Raw genomic sequence first — 21,566 nt, 5'->3', positions numbered from 1 at the left:
AGGATCCAAGGTTAGGTGCGAGGCAGTGGGGCTCTCCCTGGGATGTCTGGTGCTCTGGTTCACTCAGGAGAGGCCACATGGGGAGGAGGGGGCTCGAATACAGAGGGAGAGCACTGGGACCCCTCCTTCTCCCGTGCTGGCCCCCAAGAGGGCTCCTGCTTCTCTCTTCTTCTGACATTCTGTCCACCCCTCCCCATGAGACAGAGACAGCAAGCCATGTGGGTGGTATGTGGTCAAGAGAGAGGCTGTGTTTATAAGGGACAAAGCTTAAGACATCGTGTTAAATAGGACTAAACTTGCTTCCTGGTGCCTTCTCTTTCCTTTAGCCTTTGGTCTGGGACAAGCAGCTGGGAGGTCTCTTGAACTGCTCAATAAAAGGGATCCCCAAATGCCACATACAGTGCGGTCCTTGCTGTCCTCACCATGCCTCTACCACGGGACAATCTTTATTTATCCCAAAAATGTCATTCTCACCACTTGAGTCAGTAGGTGTGGAGAACCTTCTGGGCCCAGCCAGCAGAATTGCGCTCTGAGAACAGGTCAGGGCAAGGTGGGGAGGGGTAGTCCTTGGCCTCTGGGGCGCAGGCCATGTCGAGGAGGTTCACACAGACAAAGCCAGCCGGTTGCAATCACCGTTGATAGGCTGGCAGAGGCGGTGGCTGCTCTGAGAGCATCTGAGGCACTCTTGGCTTCTAAGCTTGCAAAGCTCTGCACCACCCTGTGCTTCGAGGTTTAATGTCACTGCGCCACTCTTTGAATTGCCTGGCTCATTGCTCAGGTCCGTGGAAGGGATCACTACTCTGGCTACGCCCAGGTGCTGAGGCGGATCTTGATTCCTGTCAGCGGCAGCGTAGTGCCTGACCCTGGGAAAGGGGAGGCACGTGGGAGGAAGCCAGCCCTGTACCTTCACTGTCACTCCTTCTGGGCAATTCTGGGTGCTCCCTTCCGAGGTTGCACAAGCCCTCCCGTGTTCACATTTAGCTCCTCCAGTCTCTGCTGGGCACTCGCAGCGCCGGGGGCCACTCTGCAGAAGGACTTGCTGTCTTCAAATCAAAGAGGCTTTTCAAAGTTCATGGTTATGGGGAAAACTAGGCTCCCCTGAAACCAGAGGATCTGTGCCCCGTTTTGGGCATCTCTGTTGTCATCTTTCAAGGAAAAATGGAGACGCTCCTTTCAGAAAAGTTTTCCCAAGCAAGAGGTTTTGACCCCTGTGAGCAGAAACCCCGTCTGCATGCTGTAGAACTCCCCCGTGGATTAATTTCAGCTGTCAGGCACAGCAAGTGAGCAACAGAATTTATTTCTTAGAGCTGCAAATCACTGGATTTTGTAGACGATTATTTAAATGGCTATGTTATTGAAATGGCTACATTTGATAGAAGTCAGCAGGCCTCCCCAACCCCACCCCAGAACCAGAGGTCATGAGAGGGGTGTTTGAGAAAGAAGGAGCTTTAATCTGGATGACTAGTAGGAAAACAGCAGCCACATTGAAAACATGAAGGCTAAGCAGAGAGATGGTTTAAGATGAAAAAAGACCCAACTTTTGAGTGGACTTCCGAGAAGCCAAATGTTATCTCCGTATCAGCAAAGTTAATGCTGCCCAACAATTCGACGGGCAAACTTTGAGGAAGTGGGTGGATGTTGATGAAGATTAGAAAGATCCCATGCAGAGGAAACGCTTCAGGAGCTGGAAATGTCAAGATGCGTGGGCTCTAACGTCTGTTCCACTTCCGGTGTGCTTTAATGTGGGCAAATACTGGGAAATAAACTTGCGTTGCATCCGTAACACAGTCTATCATCTACATTAGCAATGCTCTAATTAATCATCTTTAAAAATAATTAAATAATAGACTGACTTTCTTCTGCAGCTGGAATTAGAAATATAAATATTTATGAAGGTCATGGGAATTGTTGTGATGATAAATTATCACTTGCCAGGGAGAAAAATATAACCTCCAGTCTAATTTGAAATTAGTATAGCGAGTATTACTCTTGTACTAATCCTATGATAAAACTTCTAGCCTCGGGCAGTTTCTCAAAGATCTTTAGGCATCTTGTGTTCCCATGAGCAATTCTGCCTGGGTTGAGGTTGACGTCTCTGAGGTTTTTCCATCACTGAGCATCATCAAAACATACCCGCTGCTTCTCCTCCCAGTACAGAACCAGCCCCATCCTGCCTCACACCCCTTCACCATGGGCAGGTGAATTGAGGAAGAGCTATCAGCCTGCCCACACCTAGGGCAGAGGCTGGACACGTAGCATGAAGCTCAACATCTCACTCTAGGGCAGGGCTCGGCCAAGCCCTCACGAAGCAATAACGCTCACATTTATTCAGCGAATCACCACCAAATAACAGCGCTCTTTGAAAAAGTGATGAAACAGGATAAGCTGAATTTCATCACACAAACCAAAGACAATTTTACTGCCAGGAAATATGTTTGCCCTACAAAATAATGTGTGTGCGCACACACACGCGCGCGCACACACAAACACACACACACACTCTCACACACACATACTCACACCCTGCCCATGTGAACTCGATTGGCTATTTCAAAATTTTTCTTCCCTGTTGTTTGTTGGTACATTGTGTTCTTAGCTAGAGCTCTCTAGAAGGCAACATATGAATAGCAGCACATCTAAAAAGCTTAAGAAAAATAACAACACTCCAATGACTAAATAATTTTGTAAAGTGAGGGAAGATGGGCATTATTTAACTTAGCAGTGAAACATTTTGTTTCAGCTCAAAACAAGCAAACAGAAAACAACCTTCCCCCCTGGAAGCCTAGCTTGGGACACACTAGAGACACTCCTGGAGAAGAATTTTCTTTTACAAAACTTCAGTTTGAATAAAAGGGACTTAGAGCGGCCTTATAAAGTGCCAGCACTAGGGAGCATGTGCTGTGCTACCAGGAAAGGCAAGGGGGAGAAGAAGGGAGAAGTCTACATGGACGCCGGAACACCCCGGGAATTGTGTAATAGCCGTGATAAACCTGGCATTGCCTTTCTCAGGCTGAAAGTGCATCTGTGCACATCGCACTCTGATGCTTACGCCGCCTTGTAGACGGGCACACTGAGACTGGAAAGGAAAGGAGTGTCGCCTGGCCATAGTCCCTGCGCCCATCTGGTAGCAGGCGATGCTCTCAGAACTGGTCCCCTGGAGTCCCCTGTGTGTGGTCAGGTCTGGGGGAAGCCCGGGAGCTGGCAGAGCCCCCCGGAGTCAGAGCAGCATGCTGATGTTTGCTTCCACCTCCTCCCTCTCCAGGTTTCTGCCTGTTTCCGGGGTCACATTTTGTGCGTACACTTCGAGTTTTCAGTTCTCACATGTCTTCAACCATCTGAAGTTAAGTCCAGGTTTTCTTTTTTCTGTTTGGTTGTTCTGTTTTGTTTTGGTTTTTTTTTCAGGAGTACTTAGCATTCAAAATCCCATGCTTTAGTTTCCATTGATTTCTACACTCAAAGGATTGAATTCCAGTAGCTGTAGAGCAATGGTTGTTGAGGCAAATTCATCCTCAGTTTTCCAAACTCCAAGTGTGTTAAGTGAAGAGTAAAGTCTTTGGCCAGCTAGTCTGCGCTGGTGTGGGGCTGGCTGCAGGACCAGTGTGCCTCAGGACCCAGAGCCCCTTGTCCTGTGTCAGGGCTTGTGGTGCCAATAAAATGAGCACACTTATCTTATGTGTGCTCATAAGTGTGAGCACACACACTTACCTTGTGTGTGTGTGTGAGCACACACACTGGGGACTCCCTCAGGTAAGAACCACGTGAGGGAGCCTGTGACTGACTCCACTGGGACAGTTGAGAATTGGGAGTTCTGTTGTGTTCTGAGTTGGAAGGGCATGTCAAGAGGCATGTGTACCCTGGTGTAAGGTCCATCAACTTTGTGCATGGACTGTTGCTTCTGCATGGATTCCAAAAGGCAAATGCAGCTAACCGAGGATCTGTGCCCCTCCCATGGAATGACATTAAGCCACCCAGACAATAACAGGACAGCCATGGAAGTAGGTCAGAAAGTTGTGCAAATGTGTTCAGAGTAGGCAGTAGACATTCGGGTGCAGGAAGAACCTTAAGCCACAGTTGTTGGAGCTTCTATGTGGCTCCTACATGCTGGGAAAGCTCATAGCATAAGTGACCAGGACCGAGTGAAACTAGCAGGTTGTTGCCCCAGGGAAGCGCTCCCCAAACCCTCTGATCTCTGGACCCCTTTACACCCAAACTTAGTAAAGGCCCTGTCTTTGTGTAGGTGGGTTAGATCTCCTCACATTTACTGCATTAGATATTAAAATTGAGTCATTTGTACAATATTCTGTAAAATATTTCTTTTTTAATTCATTAAAAATAATAATATGAACTCCACATTAACATAAATAACATTTTATGAAAAACCACTATATTTTCCAAAGCAAAGAAATGAGTGAAAGTATGACATGATTTAATCAACAAAAGAAAAAAGCAAACAAAATATAACCAGAGACACTGAAGTTAAGAACAATCTAACAATGGGCAGGGGGGAGTGGGGAGGGGACAGTGGGGAGTGGGGATTACAGGAACTCCTATAAAGGACACAGGGAGAAAATCAAGGGGGAGGGTGGAGGCTGGGGAGGGAGGTGGGGTTCAGCTGGGGTGGGGGGGTGGAGGGATGGGGAGAAAAGGCAGCCAACTGTAATTGAATAACAATAAAAATTTTTTAAAAAGTAAGTATGACATGATTTTGTAAAACTGTGTAGTGTCTGGTTTTGCAGAAGACAGCTAGGTTCTTGTATCTGTCTCTATATTCAGCTATGGTGACATCACACGGCATAGTCTCTAGAAAATGCCATTGTGTCCTAATGAGAGAGTGAGAGTGAAGAAGGCAAATAACAACAACACATTATGAACACAGATCTGAGCTTGTGTACCCAAAGAAGAGTTTTGAGGCTGCCCTTGCACCCCCAAACTACGTTTTGAAAATACTGTACTAGAAGAGTTAAGCCTTCAATAGCACTCAAGCATGAGTCTATGCAAGGGAGTCTGGGTGATGTAAGAAAGTAATAGGTCAAAGATAAAGAGTGAATTTGGGTATGAAAGACCACGAACATGCTGGGAAGTCCTAACCCCTTGAAGGAGAGTAAAATGAGAAAAGCGAAGCTTGTGAATAAAGGAAAAAGCAGAGCAGAATACGAACTCCGATTCCAGGGCAGAAACTGTCTCCCTCATGCTACGGCTTTACACGTGCATCTCTGCCCAGGTAATTTCTGCTCTATGAGAGACTGGATCCTTGTAAGTGAATCCAGCCATTAGTGGTAATGGCAGGGATCTAAAATGATCTCCCAAGTAAGATTAATTGTAATTTCCTGGAGTTATGTTTACTGTCTATAAATACGAGGGCTTATCAAATCTGCGGGCAGAGTATCAGCAGTACCTATGGCAGCAATGGTTGCCAAGTTTGGAAAGCTATGGTTTTCACATCTATCATCATATTTTTTACTTCCTCTTATAGTAATCTATAATATTCCTAATTTAATGATCTCATTTCCTGGCATTGAAGTACACAGAAGATCTACAATGGTAGCATTTTTCATATTTATAACTATAGATAGGATCCCTTTAGAAGCAATAATACTTTCAGTATGTATAATAGCAAATTACTACATTGGTAGCCACGGTATTTGGAAGAAGCTCTTAGGAACCCAAAGTGCAATGTTTAGCATTCTAATTAAATAATGCGCTGTGATATTAATAGCTCTCCTACAGCAGTCATTTCAGCGGCAGGCGTCACCGGGCTCTCAGGTGTGGCATTGTTGCCTGTGACGCCATAACTGAGGTACGGTATTACAGAACAAGTCGGGTTATTTCAGTGATGACACCTGAAGCAACAGTATTTACAGAGCGATGGTATTTACAGTATTATCCAAGATATCAAAATCATACGTGAAGTCTGTAGCAAGATGTATGAAATATCTGTAGTTTAAGAGATGGGACTATCGAAGGTATAATTGTAATTTAAAAAATAGTGGTATATATTTTGGTTCCAAAAGAAGTATCTACAAAGTTAGTACTGGGCACATCTGGAGATCTATCTCCAAGGTTGACAGTGCTCGGATTAGCCATAGCTATAAAAGCCAGTGCTGCTATTTGTGAGAACGTATGGAGCGTAAAATCATGTGTCGGTTCATTGATTTCCTGTATCTGTCACAGTTGTTTTTCAGGAGATGTCTGTGGTAGTTATCCTGCCTTGAACAGTATTCAGGGAACTAGAGCCGTGCCTGTGGTATTTGCAATATAAGGCAATGCAGTAGCAGCACCCCTGGCTGTTCTATCAGGAGTGGTAGTATTTGAAGCATTTACAGTAGCGTCTGTAATGTGTGTGGTAGCATTAGTTGCAACGACAGTTAAAAACCTGGCTGTAGCATTTATGGTCACAAGACGGTCAGTCACTGGACCCAGGGGAGCAGAGGTTAACGTGTCTGAGGCTATTGTGGCATTTGGAACAGAAACACGTGCCAGGTCACCTGCAGCACTTCCGGAGCTACCTGCGTCAGCAGTACTTGCTGTATGCTTTGTACTCTTCACAGTATAGGTGGCGAGAACAGCTGTGGCCCTGGGAATGGACGTGTCTGTAAGGACTGTGTCAGAAGTAGTCGCTGAATTTGTCGTTTTAGTGCTGAAAATATGTGTAGTGACAGTGGCAGCACCTGCTGTGGTGGCATTTCCAGTAGCTGCAGTAGACGACTCAACACCTGCTGTGCTTATGTGTGAGGAAGTGGCCAGGTCTTCAGTGCCAGTGATTGCTGTGTCTGCAGTAGTCGGAAAAGTGTGCACAACAGGAACCGCCATGGCGTTAACATCAACAGTAGTCGGGCTCTCCCTACTGGGGGTTCCTGTAATGTCACTAACGCCAGGTATTACGTTGGTAATATTTGCATCAGGGGTGTTTTCGGTGCCCGTGGACGTGGTGCTTGAAGCATGGGTAGGGGTACCTGGAGGATGAGTGGTGGCACTGACACTGGTCGGTGCCATCAGAGATACACTGTCTGTGGCGGTGGTACCAGGGGTGCTGGTAGGAGGTGCGGGGGGTGCGAGCTGAGTGGTGGTTTGTTCAGAAGTAGCATCTGAAGCCAAAGTAACTGTGGTGATGCCTGTGGTTGTTTCTGTGCTTCCTGCAGTGGTGGTACCATGTAAAATATTCGTAGTAACTGAATGCATGCTAGTGGTATCGATGCCAGTGTTTGTAAGAGAAGGAACAGTTGTAACTAGAACAGTATCATTAGTGCTAGCAGCATCAGTACTTGTTGGGGAAAGAGCAGTGGCAATACCAGTAGCACCAATGGTAGTATTAGTAGTACTTGTTGGCAAAGGAGTGGCTGTGATGGGAGATGTAACGTAAGGGCTAACGGTAGTCGTATTTGCAGGAAAAAGTGCAGTGGTGTTAGGAACAGTAGTGCTCGTTGTCACTTCAATAGAACTTGGAGAAAAAGTAGCTGTCCCAGGAAGGGCAGTGCTAGTGCTGGCAGTAGTAATATTTGTAGGGAAAGGAACAGTAGTGTTGGGAACAGCAGTACTAGTTGTCACTTCAATAGCACTTGTGGGAAAAGACGCGGTTGTGCTAGCCGAGGCAGTGATAGTGCTGGAAGTACTAGTATTTGCAGGGAAAGTAGTAGTAGTAGTATTAGAAATAGTAGTACTAGTTGTAACGTCGGGAGTACCTGTTGGAAAAAAAGTGGTTGTGATAGGAGAGTCAGTACTAGTGCTGGCAGTAGCAGTATTTGTAGGGAAAGAAGTCGTAGTGTTGAGAATAGCAGCACTAGTTGTAGCTTCAGGAGTACCTGTTGGGAAAGAAGTGGCTGTGGTAGGAAAGTTAGTACTAGTGTTAGCAGTAGTAGTATTTGTAGGGAAAGGAGTAGTAGTATTAGGGACAGTAGTACCAGGTGTAACTTCAGTAGTACTTGTTGGGAAAGAAGTGGCTGTGGTAGGAAAGGCAGGGCTAGTGTTACCAGGAGTAGAATGTGTAGGGAAATGAGTAATAGTAGTAGAAATAATAGTACTAGTTGTAACTTCGGGAGTACCTATTGGGAAAGAAGTGGCTATGGTAGGAAAGTTAGTACTAGTGTTAGCAGTAGTAGAATGTGTAGGGAAGGGAGTAGTAGCATTAGAAATGGTAGTACTAGTTGTAACTTCGGGAGTACCTGTTGGGAAAGAAGTGGTTGTGATAGGAAGGGCCGTACTAGAGCTCGCAGCAGTAGTATGTGTAGGGAAAGAAGTCGGAGTATCAGGGACAGTAGTACCGGGTGTAATTTCAGTAGTACTTGTTGGGAAAGACGTGGTTGGGCTAAGTGGGGCAGTACTAGGGCTGGCAGTAGGGGTATTTGTAGTGGGCAAACTAGTGACAATAGTCCAGGGAGTGGTGGCCTCAGTAGTAAATGTAGAATGTGGAGTGGTTGGCAGGATGGTACTTGTCTTCAGTGTAGTAGAAACTATGGGACCGCCGTGAATCCAAGCGACCTCAGTTAACTTTTCCAGGCTGATAATCTTGTCATCCAACTGAATATTTAGTATCTGCCAGAAAACAAGAAATAACATTAGTATTTTAGAACTTCTGAAAGAGCATATTTAACAACCACCACCAAAATGATGGATCATTTTTTTCCCAGAGGGTAACAGGAGGTTTGTTCTTACATCACACTGATTCAGACAGTTGAATGTGGGGAGACGTGCTGGGAATGTTTCTTACTATGCACTTCATTTCGTCAGAGCCACACTGCTCCCACGTAATCGAGCCTTTGATAAAGCCAATGTTCATAAAGATCTCTTGGTTCTGCCTCTAGATTTTAACCTTCCTGAGGGCAGGCTAGTTTCCTGTTTTCACCAACCCCAACCCCTACTGTACTGCCTGGCACATAATAGGGTAGTGTAAGCCCTGCTATTTAGGTGTTATTTCTTTTTTATAATGAGTGTCTGACTTAAGCTTCAGTCGCCGGATCTGTCCATTCCAAAGAGACATCCACTGCAAGCCCACTGAGGCTCCTTGGTTTTCGAGATCTCAGTTGATTTCAATAACTGGCCTTTGGGCCACTTGTTCATTTTCTCTTCCTATGCTTGGAATTCACCATGTTATTTATTATTTTTTAAACATTTATTAATTTTAGAGAGATGGGGGAAGAGAGAAGCATTCATGTGAGAGAGAAACATCGATTGGTTACCACCCATACACATCCAACCTGGGATGGAGCCTGCAACCTAGGGGTGTGCCCTGACTGGGAATTGATCCCACACATTTTGGTGTACTGGGACAGCACTCCAACCAAGCCACACTGGTCAGGGCAAAATTCACCTTGTTTTCAATTCACCGATAAAGACCAAGCCCTGGAAGCACCAGACCCCCTGCCATCCTCCACCCCCAAAAAGCTGAACCCTAGGCCCGTGCCCAGGAGCTCTCTCTCTGCCCAGCACCACCTTGTGTGGCCCCGGGTGTGCTGTGTGGTTTCCAGGACTTGTAAGTCATAAGCCTGTATCTTTCCAAAGTTTCCTGATGGTTATCGCTGAAGGACGTCTTGCATTCCTATTAAGAACCACAAGAGCTAGTCTGGCCACAACCTTGGTTATTGATAGGTCGAGACCAGCAGGCAACAAGTAGGTATGATATGCTGCAAACTTTCCCAAAAAGAAGGTGTTCAAAGATCTTCTGTCACCAGTCTTAAGTAGAAGTGTTTACTTATAAAGAGTGGCTGGCCTTGAACTCAATAGTTCAGGAAAAATGTTTTGAAGTGGAGAACTACAGGAGACCAGAGAGAGAGAATCTGTTTGAACTTCAGAGGGTCATTTCCCAAAATTCCAATACCAGCCTGGCAACTTTTTACCTTTTAGAAAACAGTAACTAGACTTAGGCATTTTCACTCTCCTAACCCGCCCTCTCTGAGTTCCTGAATCCATACTTTTGACAGATCCAGTATTGTTCAAAAGTGGGACACTTTTCCCTCTTCCGTTACTCTTGGTAACTCTACTTTTCAATTGTCTTCCAACTACTTGGCTCTGGTTTCTAAAGCGCACTTTAGGAGAGAGTGGAGTGGGGTCTGTTATCTAGGTCACTGGCTTGTTGACCAAAGGATTGATCTCACGTCACGGGTGGGACGTACTCGTCTTCTCCATCACCACAGTTCACTGCCAGTTTTCACCAGCCCAGAAGACTGATTCGAGCCCCGCCCCTTACCTCTGTGTGGAGAGCCAGTTAACTCGATTTTTTTAAAGATCACTCTTTTCTTTGAGCCTCTGCCGCAGGCATAAGTTTTGTTATGTTAGCCTGGGAGACCAACCTCAATAAACAGCATAGTTTCTTTGGGACCCGCATGGAATGGATTTCATTAGACTGTCGACCACCATTCCCTGGATTACACTAGGGAGAGCCGCTGGTATTTTATATTTTACAATATAATTCAACACGTACAACTTTTCAGGAACATATCTGTTACACATACCTATAACCTCTCAAATATAAATGATAATAATTGTGGTGGTAACTTTGCAGAATAACAAAACGAATGTAGGATATAATGACATCCATTATTCTGAGACATACCTGTTGGTAAGGGTCACTGAAGAAATTTGTCACCACGGATTGCTGGTTGTCATAGGTGACACGGACTTGTGTCACAGAAGTAGGGTGGACCCCCCAGATTGTAATATTTCCAACTTTCAGTGGATTCAAGTTATTCAAATACTTATTGTGTATGGTCTGGATTTGCAATGTGTTCTATAAAGAATGCGTAAAGGTAAAAAATACACGTTACATTTGTTGATCAACTATATTCCACATTAACAGGTTCAGAAACCTCAGATTACTATTGCGCAGGTTTGCTGTTTTACTTTTGAATAAACGCTTTCGTGAAGACATACTTTCTGAGTACCACCAACAATACATGTGCAGATACCAAATATCAACATAGCGATCATATTGGATAATGCAGCCCTACGAATTTGTCTAAACCCCGGCCACCATTTTTAAGCAAAATCGATACTAAGAGTAGTCCAAACGGAATAATCAGATCTGAAAACTAGTTTAAACACAGAACAGGGGGAGTTAGCCTGGGGGGTCTAATTCTGAGAAGAAGGAACAGACAGGATATACGGCAGACATCACGAAATGCCTGAACCACTGTTATGTATGAAAGACACACTGCCCCCCAGCGTTAGATGCATGACGAATTCCTTTTTATGGAGTGATGGCATATTGGGTAATTGTCAAAACAAGGGCTGTTTCTCCCTTATGTGAACATCAGCATACCTGATTTATAAAAGCAGGGAGGTCTTCCCGTGAAGATGTGGGACACTACATTTACACAGTTCACGGATAATGTTTAATCTGTAGCTAACGGAAAGAGGATTTCTAAAATCCAGTTTAAAAAGTCTTACCTGAGCCGCTATGAAATTTGCCAAGAAATAGTTTCCATTTTCATAGGTATCTGCAAGCAAGAAACAAAATAAGCAACTACTCATTCCTTCAACCATAGCAGATAGTCTTACAAAGAGTCCGAAAATGTCTCAATGGGATCACAATTTCTGGTCGGGATAACCCTGACTTCTCCAGGGAGCAGTGACCAGAGGTGCTGAGGGAATACCCTGCTCCAGGTCAGTGAGGGGAAGTGCAGTGGAAGAGGGTGTTTGGGGGTAAGGGTCAGGTGGTTGCAAAGACCCGAGAACCTGGGTTGAACTAAGGTCTCCTATCACAAGTGAAGAAGTGTGAAGACTGCTGATTTTTTTTGTGACAACACAGCAAGCACATGGCCATGAGAATTCACACGGCTATGATGAGACAGGCTCATCGCAGAGGACAGTGGTTAGGGATTCAGGCTTTCAGGTCAAACTGACATTCAAATCCCCACCCTTGTACTTAGTGGTTGTGCAAACTCAGACACGTTCCTTAACATTTTATTATCCAGAAAACAGAGATTTAAAAAAATAGTTCTAAAAAAATGGCCAATAAGGTCCATACCACGCTCTTGTGCACAGTGCATGCTCAAAAACTGTGGTTCACTATCCCCACCAAAATCCCATCATCTTCATCTTTATTATTTGCTCCCTACTCTTAGCTTGCCCGTCCACAGCGTTCTACATCCCAAGCCCCCTCGCCTCTCCAGGACTTACTCCATCAGTCCTTTCCCATCCCTACCTACTCCTCCAAGCTCCAGTTATGCTCCAAAGCATTCCATTCTGACAAATCCTTGACTTTTTTCTCTCTGTATTAAGCTACCGTATCTCCTATCTAGTGCCATAGGTCTCAAAAAAAATTAAAAAGGGTAGCCTCTGCTTGATATGTCTATGTACTCAAGTCATAATTCAATTTTCCATGTCCTGTACTTTAGCTCCTGTGTTCTTTTTTTGCTGAGTTGGATCCTTTCAAAGTCACCAATGATGTGGTATATTAAATCTTAATACTCATGAGGCTTCTATACCTCCTGTTTCCTAAAAGTCAGTCTCACTTCATGTTCTCGTCTCGGCCCTTGTCATCATCCCACCTCTAACCAACGTTTCAACATGTTCTCTCCCTGAACCAACAAATCCTCTTTGTGAAAGTTTTCTAAATCACCTCCACTCTTGTGGAAACAAACAATCATAAAGGCCTATTTCTAAATTTAGTCTTGGCTAGAAAATGGAACCTAAGCAAATATTATATCCTATTTTAGCAGTTTTAGAGAATGTTTAAAGCATGAGCTCTGGCTGGTGTGGCTTAGTGGATTGAGCACTGGCCTGTGAACCAAAGGGTCAGCAGTTCGATTCCCAGTCTAGGGCACATGCCTAGGCTGTGGGCCAGGCCCCCAGTAGGGGGCGCATGAGAGACAACCACACATTGATGTTTCTCTCCTTCCTCTCCTTCTCCTCTCTAAAAATAAAGAAACTCTTTAAAAAAGAATGTTTAAAGAATGAGATTCTGTTAACATAGGTGATTTAAGATCCTCAAACTAGCTATGAAATCTCCTTATGCAAGGAAAAGCTTAACAGTTACAAACCTGTTACTGAAAAATTTCCATTAAATTTACACTTATATTGTATCTTGTTATTTTCAATTTGAACGTATAAGTCTGTTTGGTGAAGCAGAGAGCTTCTCTATAGAAGTTAAAACGCTTAAAACTTTCAGGGACTATTGATTTTTAACCTTGAGACTAAAACCTATTCCTTATAGAAACCTAAAATTTTATAGAAAATTGGTTTTTCTCTTAAATTTTTGAAATACAGGGTCTGGCAGAAGTAACACCTGTTTGAGTGTGGTTGGTAGGGTAATAATATGGGTGTGATAATTTATAGTTTTAATTTGAACATTTCACCTAGAATGTCATAGGTTGTGCTTGAGTGTGATATTGTTATGTTACAGAATTTCATGCTTATGATTTTGTAATAAAAAATTTGTAATAAAAAAGGGGCATTATTTTTGCTGGACCCTGTATTTTGTCCAGAGGAGGCTGATTTTATGCCCTAACTGTGGGGTTATTAACCCACCGTGACATTGATCATTAGTCCTGATCAGGCCCAGCTGATGATGACTCTAGATGCCCATAAAACACTGGTTTCAACTAGCAGCGACTTTGCTGGTGAAACGCTTGGCAAAATCTAGAGACACATTTGGTTGTTACAACTTGGGGTTGAAGGAAGTACTTTGGCATCTAGTGGGTAGGGAGGGGGTGCTGCTAGACATCTCGTAAGTAACAGCCCAGCTGTTGCCAGTAACAATGAATCATCGAGCTTAAAATGTCCATACTATTGAGACTGACAACACTTGCTTTGGAAAAGCCATGTCCCTGAAAAAAAAGAAGAAGAAGGTTGGAGGACTCTTTCTCCCTGGTTTCAAAACTTACTTCAAAGGAGCTGTACTCAAGACAGTGTGGTACTGGCATAAGAATGGGTGAAAAAGACTATATATATGTGTGTGTATATATATACACACACACACAATCCTTTATATATAATAATTATGTAATATATAATTATATGTAATAATTATATATAATACATACATGTTCAATCTTTTTAATGTGAAGGTTTTATCTGTGTCTTCAAATGTGCATATATACCTTCACATTTTAAAATCATTTGATCTTTAACAAGGGTACCAAAAGAAAAAATAATTCAATAGTGAAAAATAATTCAGTGGTGAAAACATCATCTTTTCACAAAAAGACTGGGACAACTGGATATCTATGTGCAAAGAACAAAGTTGGACCCCCTACCTCACACCATATCCCAAAATCCACGCAAAATGGCTCAAAGACCTAAATATACTAGCTTCAACTATGAAACTCTTAGGGAACAAGGGTAAATCTTTGTGACCTTAGAGTTGGTAACTGTACGCAAAAAGCACCAATGACAAAAGAAAAAAATAAATTTGACTTCATACAAAATGAAAAACTTTTATGTTCCAAATAGACACTTAATAAAGTGAAAAGACAAGACACTGGATGGGAGAAAATATTTGCAAATCATAAATCTGACAAAGGACTTACCGTATATCTAGAATATAAAGAACACTTACATTTCAATAATAAAAAGGCAGCCTAATTCAAAAATTGACAAAGGCTATGATACACATTTCTCCAAAGAAGATATATAAATGGCCAGAAATTACATGAGAAGATGCTCGATGCCATCAGTTTTCAGGGAAATGCAACTCAATTGGAACCACAATGTGATATTACTTCACACCCACTAGGATGACTATCCTCAGAAAGACAGAATATAACAAGTCTTGAAAAGGATGCAGAGAATCTGGACCCTCATGCACTGCTGGTGGAATGTAAAATGGTGCAGCCTCTTTGTAAAGCAATCTGGGAGTTCCCCCAAAAGTTAAACTTAGAGATACCGGTTAAACCTTGAATACATTATGTTAAATGAAAGAAGCCAGTACGTCATAAAAGACCATATTTATTGCATTTCTATGACTCCACATGATTCCATTTATATGAAACCTGCAGCATACATAGGTATGTGGTGACAGGAAGTAGATCATTTAATGCCTAGGGCTGCATTGCCTCGGGTAGGAGAGACGAATGGGTGGGGGGTGGGGATACGGGGGTGGGGGTTACAGGGGTGATATCTGACAGGTACAGGGTTTATTTGGGGGGTAAAGAAGCTGCTCTAAAATTGAATGCATAATAGTTAAACAATTTGGTGCATATCCTAAAACCATGAATTGTACACTTTGACTGAATTACTTGGTGTGTGAATTACATCTCAATAACGCTCTTAAAAAAAGAAAATTAAAGTCAGGACCAAGAACTAAAAGAAAAAGAAGTTATTTCTTTTATACTTTTCAAAAAAAATTTCTACTGATTCACCTTTACAATCCAGTGTATGCTTTTCACGTGCCTATGTTCCCAGGCCTACTGCTCCGCTCCCCACCAGGGTTTCAGTGAATCATCACACCCACGTGTCCCAACTCTGTCTGTCTCTCTCCAACCAGGAGACCCCACACGCATCTCAGACTCCAAGTGTGACAAGCTGACCTCATATTTCATTCTTCCCTAAACTGGCTTTATCGCCCACATTCTATACCATGATGATGGGATTATTGGGTTGGCCAAAAACTCTGCCTAGTTTTTTCTGTAAAATAAAAGGCACATTTTTTATTTTCACCAATAACTTTATTGATTGGGATATTTTGAGTATGTTGGCTCTCTCCCACCATCAGCTTCTAGTGGGGAGAGGCCAGGGGTGCTGCTAAACATCCACCAATGCAGAAGACAGCCCCACAGCAAAGAATTCTTTGGCCAAAATGTCAATAGTACCAAGAAACTTTGCAAACCACTTTTGACACATTTGATCAGTCACAGCACCTTCTCCATACACAGCACAAATCTTTTTTTGCATTTCAGTTGTGTTTTTGTCTTTCTTGAAATGATAAAGCATAATATGCTGAAAATGTTGCGTATTTTCTTCCATCTTCAATATTAAAATGGCTATGCAAAAATTCACCAATTTTGACCAGTATATTTTAATGCACACTGATATGACAGCTGTCATGATACAGTCTGACAAAATTGTTTTTTTGAATTAAGTTAAAGACAATGAAGCGCTACTTGAGCCATCATATGGAAAAAAACGTAACGGACTTTTTGGCCAACCCAATACTTCCTGCCTCATCGCCCACATATATTCTTGGTGTGATCTGACAACGCGAATTGTCAGGAGTCACCGAGGCAAGCGTGTCTGTGACGTGACAGAGTGTTTCATCGTGGATACTAACTCCTTTTGCTGTGAATTCCTGCTCATCAAACAAATCCTTGATGAAACTTCCATCTTTAGCTGACGGAAAACTATGTATTTCCCAACAGATGGGAATATCCTAGTCCATTAATAAACGCCGTTGGTACATTTACAAACTGGCATTGTGGCATAGTCCTCTCTCACAAGGCTGAAGTCCTGCCGCTCCCGTAAAACCTGGGTCTCCTTTCTCCGACGTTGGAACTCTTTGTTGTAATATTAACCACAGTGATTTAAGTGTAAAACATCTCACTTTAACAGCTTATAATGGAGGTTCACTTATCTTGCATGATAATGATACTTTTTATTCAGTATTCACGGGCCAGGAATCCTCTGTATATATTAAAACATGTTATCTGTCTATGCAATGAAGCCTCCATATTTATAAAAATATTCCATTACTTTGAGGGTGGTGATGGCTAAACAACTATATACATTTGCCAAAACTTATTAAACTATACCTTTAAAATGGATACGTTCAACTTATGAAATATAGCTCAATAAAGTTGATTTTTTAAAAAACAAAATAATTGCACTCCTAGGAATCTATTCTATGGAAATAATCTCAAAAGTAAAGGTTAATAATACTCAAGAATGTTATATACGGAAATAAAAAGTGAAAATATCCTCTATCCTGTATAGAAAATAATTATAGACAGATAAATTATGGCATAATCTCTCAATGGAATACCCTAATTATAGTGGTGTTAATAGGAAACCTTTAGAAATACTAGTAGTGAAAAATAAGCTGTAATTTTGGAACACATGACATGTTACAAGATTAGGATGGTCCACAGTAATAAGTGTTAGAAAACGGGGTTGGTGGGTTAACAGTGCATGAGTATTTCCGTGGAAATGTCTCAGGATGAGGAATGTTTTCATTACAGTGACAAACACCAATTATCTAAAGCAGAACTATCGCGTCCCTAGGCTGAGGAAAGGAAGCATACATAGTAATGTTTCTTTGATAGAGGTTTCCTTTTGACAATATATAATTCCCTGTTTCTGAGACACTAGGAAATTTTCTAAGCTCCAGTTTGTTTCCTGCATGGGCCTGCTTAGGAGGCAAAGGGTGGCTGGTGATACACGGCTGGCCCAAATAATACAGCCGGGTTTGCGGACCACTGAGATGAGTGAATTGTCAGCCTGATATTTGCAGCCACACTTCTCTTTTTTTTTATCGAGGTGAGACAGTTATACAGAGATAGTTCACCCCGGCTGAAGCTATGACATCAGTCTGCTGAACCCACAAAGCTGGAGATCCCATACTCTCCTATAGTAATCACAGTGTAATATCAAAATGAGCAGGTAAAAGGTGCAAAGATTCTCCCAACACCATTACTTGATTAACAGTAGCAGAAATGAGGTGGATTTTCAGTTTATACCAATTACATCCTGAGCCTTGGGGGTGTGGTTTTTCTGAATGGCGTGTGGAGAACATGGGAAGTTTCAACTCACCAATGCTTTCTCCATCATCCCAGAACATCTGGCCTTCGGCTTTCCCAGCATCATCCAAAGCAACAATCAAGCCCATCAATTTTTGTCGACTGTGGAGCAAAAAAGTTATTTTTCTCTAGATAGTAAGTTGTAAGAATAAAACACAGTATCTACTGAAACTGTTATTCATCCAGAACAACAAAAGAAAGGTAATGAAGTTAAAATGCATATAAATCTCCAAAAATAGGTAATATGAGATAAAATACAAGACAATTAAAAGGTAATAGAAATAATATTTAAAACTTAATGAAACATTTGGTAAAACTTCAACTTTCAAAATCCAAGTGCTCATCCTTTACTTATAATACATATTGTAAGTAATACGATGAGAAACTACTTCTTTGTAGGAAGAAGACACCCCCAAAATAAACAAGCAAGCAAACAAAAACCTTTCGGAAGCTTTCAGAACAGGGAATGAGCACTGGATAGCCATCACAAATCGAAGAGCTCATCAGTGTGTCCCAAATTTTTAATAGTGCAGAAAGAGGTACATGCTGCTGTGTCCCGCAAATTTTTTGCCCTGCGCCCAGACGGCACTCATAGCATCGGAGGAGTGAGCTGCCTGGGACCGGGGTTACTCATGCAGAGAGCCCCCGATGCAGTGGGCAGCCCCCTCGAGCCTGCCGCGTGAAGCACCGAGCCTCTCTCACCTGGAGTGGGTGTTCATTCCCGCCTCCTGCCAAGGCAAGACGGAGCCTCCTCTGATGTGAAGGTTGATGTGGTCGAGGGGGGCCTGCAGGGTTCTCCACTCACCTGTCGACGTGTTGCCAGACCCCTAGAATGGAGAGAACACACGCAAGGATTGGTGGCGACAGGGGAATTGAATGCATGCTTCGTCCCCAGTCCGTCCTCCCCAAGGGAGTGTGTTGGGAAGCCAGCAAAACACTGCAAATCGGAAAAGGGAAACTTCGATTTTCAGCTTTGCTGAAAACTCTGGAAATCTGGTCTTTTCTCTTTATTCTCCAGAAAAGGTGGGGGATGGGGAAGGACTCAAGGTGATACAGGAGTCAGATTTGAACCTAGTTACGCTTTTCTGGAGACTTTTATTTAAAGAAACCTTGCACCGCTGCAGGGTGAAAAGCTATTGCCTCATCAAATGGGCGTCTGAAGTCAGGAGGAAACTCCAGCCACCCCGCCAGCCTGCACGGACCAGCCCGGTTCTCACAAAGCATTCCCGTTCATTCTTACCGTGCTGTAGTCATACCAACGGGCTAGGGGGAAATAGGCTTGGAGCTCAAACGTGTTCTGAAACAGAAAATCAGCAGGCCTGTATGACTATCTCAACGATCCAATTTTAATTTTAAAAATTCTCTCTGTAGCATTCACATAAAAATGGGACTTTTATTAATGTTTTTTAAGAGTTTGGGAGCTTTTGTTGAGAAAGATCCTGGGAAATTCGTTTCAAACACACAGAAAAATAAAATTTTTAAAAAAGGTCAACTTTATAAGGATGTCCTTTATAAAGACAAGACATTAAGACAAGAAATCAGCCCTGGCCAGTGTGGCTCAGTTGGTTGGATCATCCTCCGGTACACCTGAAGGTCATGGGTTCAATTCCCAGTCAGGGCACACACCTAGGTTACAGGTTCGATCCCTGGTCAGGGTGTATACAAAAGGCTACTGATCAATGTCTCTCTCTCTCTCTCTCTCTCTCAAATCAATAATCATGCCCTTGAGTGAGAGGATTAAAAATAATTTCAAAAAAAAACAAGAAATCCGCTGAGGTTAAGTTTTCATTAACAGAAACCTTGAAAAAAAGAGAAAAAAATTCCCCTAAAAATAGTGAGCTGGCTCAGATTGTCTTTGAACGCCCTTCCTATTCCTTAGGTCATGCCGGTGGAGGGTTTGTGGTCTAGGACGGAAAACTCACACTGCTCAGCACGGGGCTGACTAAGACGGCAGGGCCCAACATGAACTGACGGTCTATGTCCCAGGTTGTTCTGTCCTCGCTGAACCTTAAAAAGTAAGTACAGAAAGTCTACTCAGACGGTTCGTTAAGACTGCGGCGGAGGGTCACTCACAGGCCACGCCAGACCCGCTGCTGGGAAACCAGCCGCACTCACTCGTGCAGCAGGGGGCGCACGACCGTGCTGCCCTCCACGTGCGCCCTGTGCATCAGGGTGTAGAGGTAGGGCAGCAGGGTGTATCTGGTCTGCAGGACTCTTCTTGAGTACATCTCAAAGGTTGAATTCCAGGCCACAGGATCTTGTCTCTACGGGGATAAAGGAGCATTGGAAAGAGTGCTTCTTCTTTATTGTCCTAGTGACATCAGAGAAGTACCAGAAGGCGCATACCCCTTAGGTAGGTTCCACATCACTCCTCCGTTCATCTCTAGCCTGCCCTTCCCCCCACTCGCACCTTCTTACTAAACCAGAGCATCCTGCTTCCTCCTCTTTATCCCAGGCTCCTTAGTTCCCTGCTTAGATCCCTGCTCAGATCTAGTCTTGGCCCTGCACATGTGCAGAGAGATGGGTCTCTGGGAGGCACTAACATCTCTTGGATGGACTGGAGCAAAATACATATTCACTATTCTTAAAGGCAAAGGTGGCTTCTTTCACTTCAACCCCATAGGGCAGGCACTATCAACAATTCCACCAAGAGATGAGAAAAGGTATATTCTTGAAAAATCGTCGGTAATTATGGGTTTTTTGAACTCGGTGGGTTTTCTTAAGAAATGGGATTCTGTTGATCTGTATGAGCTTTCTCCATAAATAATTACGGTCCTTTTGAGCATCAAAAGCAAAGTCATGACTTGTGGACCCGAGTCACCAACTGCTGCCTCACCCGCGTCCCTGCAGTGTTGTGGTTCCTGGAAAAGGGGTAGAAGGCCCCCAGCTGCATCCAGCGAGCGCACATCTCATATTCGGCATCTCCGAAGAACCCACAGATGTCTGCTCCTGTCTGAGAAGATGCAAAAGCGGGGCATGAGGTGGGACTGTCGTAGGTTGCGGACCCCCTGAAATCCGCCTGGGTAATTAGCAACGGCCCCAATAGGACTTACATAAGGTATTCCAAACAGACTGAACTCCATCATGCCTGCAATGAAAAGATACAGCTGTGCTGGACTGAGCAGCCGTTTGGGAGGGTGGGTTTGCCCTGTCTCTTCTGTACACACCCCATTTGAAAGCCCCGGGCCAGTCGTGGCGAACAAATAAAAAGATGTGTGTAGACTGAAACTCACACCCCTGGAGAACTCAGCACCTGCCCACAAGGACGATGACTAGACATAAGCAATGCACAGGCCCCGGGTGACCACGCACCGATGATAGATTTCTGCAGCTGGTCCCACGCGGCCGTGTTGTCCCCCAGCCAGTGTCCTCCCCAGCGGCCAGACGAGGGGAACGTGGAGCGGGTGATGACAACCCCCCGCTTTCCCGTCACCTCCTGCACAGCCCTGGTTGGAGGGGCATAAGGAGGTGAAATGAAGGTGAATTGGAGGATGGACGGGACAGCCACAGAACCGCACTAAGGAGCAAAGCTCCAGCCCAGAGCATGGGGCAGCCTTGGGGCTAAATTTCAGCCAGAGAGCCTCTTCCCTCGAGCACCTGCTATTTAAAAGTGGTGCTGAGAGTCCGGGGAGCTTCAGAGCCAGATGACCAGAGACAGGGCATCACCTGAGATGTGGATTTCCTTTCTTTAAAAAAAAAAAATCAAGTTAACTAGCTGTCCACGTGGAGGCAGGAGGAGGGGTGGAGTGTAGGGCCAATGTATGTATGGAGCAATGACTCTGTTCCAGGTGTTATACTGGTCACTTTCATCACAAGGAGGGTTTCCTTCACCTCCTTGGACTACTATTCAGAAACAGGCTCAGAGAAGTTAGATAATTTGTCAAAAGCCACTTGAAGAGCAAG

The 21,566-nt window shown here is 43.7% G+C and overlaps 1 protein-coding gene across 3 annotated transcripts in view; it reads right to left on the bottom strand.

Moving 5' to 3' along the window:
- Positions 1 to 4,346: 4,346 nt before the first annotated feature.
- The window catches only part of LOC112299863 (maltase-glucoamylase), a 166,439-nt gene continuing 149,219 nt past the window's right edge, over positions 4,347 to 21,566 (bottom strand). For all 3 annotated transcript variants that reach the window (XM_053926556.2, XM_053926554.1, XM_053926555.2), the window contains 11 exons: positions 20,976 to 21,109; positions 20,717 to 20,751; positions 20,500 to 20,616; positions 19,779 to 19,927; positions 19,586 to 19,670; positions 18,904 to 18,960; positions 18,366 to 18,490; positions 17,677 to 17,765; positions 11,380 to 11,429; positions 10,547 to 10,720; positions 4,347 to 8,529 (listed from right to left, as the gene is read on the bottom strand). In XM_053926556.2, coding sequence (XP_053782531.1) covers positions 6,220 to 8,529; positions 10,547 to 10,720; positions 11,380 to 11,429; positions 17,677 to 17,765; positions 18,366 to 18,490; positions 18,904 to 18,960; positions 19,586 to 19,670; positions 19,779 to 19,927; positions 20,500 to 20,616; positions 20,717 to 20,751; positions 20,976 to 21,109 — 3,325 coding nt within the window. In that variant the 3' untranslated portion in view covers positions 4,347 to 6,219. The remainder of the gene's footprint in view (positions 8,530 to 10,546; positions 10,721 to 11,379; positions 11,430 to 17,676; positions 17,766 to 18,365; positions 18,491 to 18,903; positions 18,961 to 19,585; positions 19,671 to 19,778; positions 19,928 to 20,499; positions 20,617 to 20,716; positions 20,752 to 20,975; positions 21,110 to 21,566) is intronic.

This window comes from Desmodus rotundus, chromosome 6, assembly GCF_022682495.2.
Source record: "Desmodus rotundus isolate HL8 chromosome 6, HLdesRot8A.1, whole genome shotgun sequence".
Lineage (NCBI taxonomy): Eukaryota > Metazoa > Chordata > Mammalia > Chiroptera > Phyllostomidae > Desmodus > Desmodus rotundus.
Note: the sequence above shows the minus strand (reverse complement) of the source record. Positions and strands in the feature narration are given on the sequence as shown.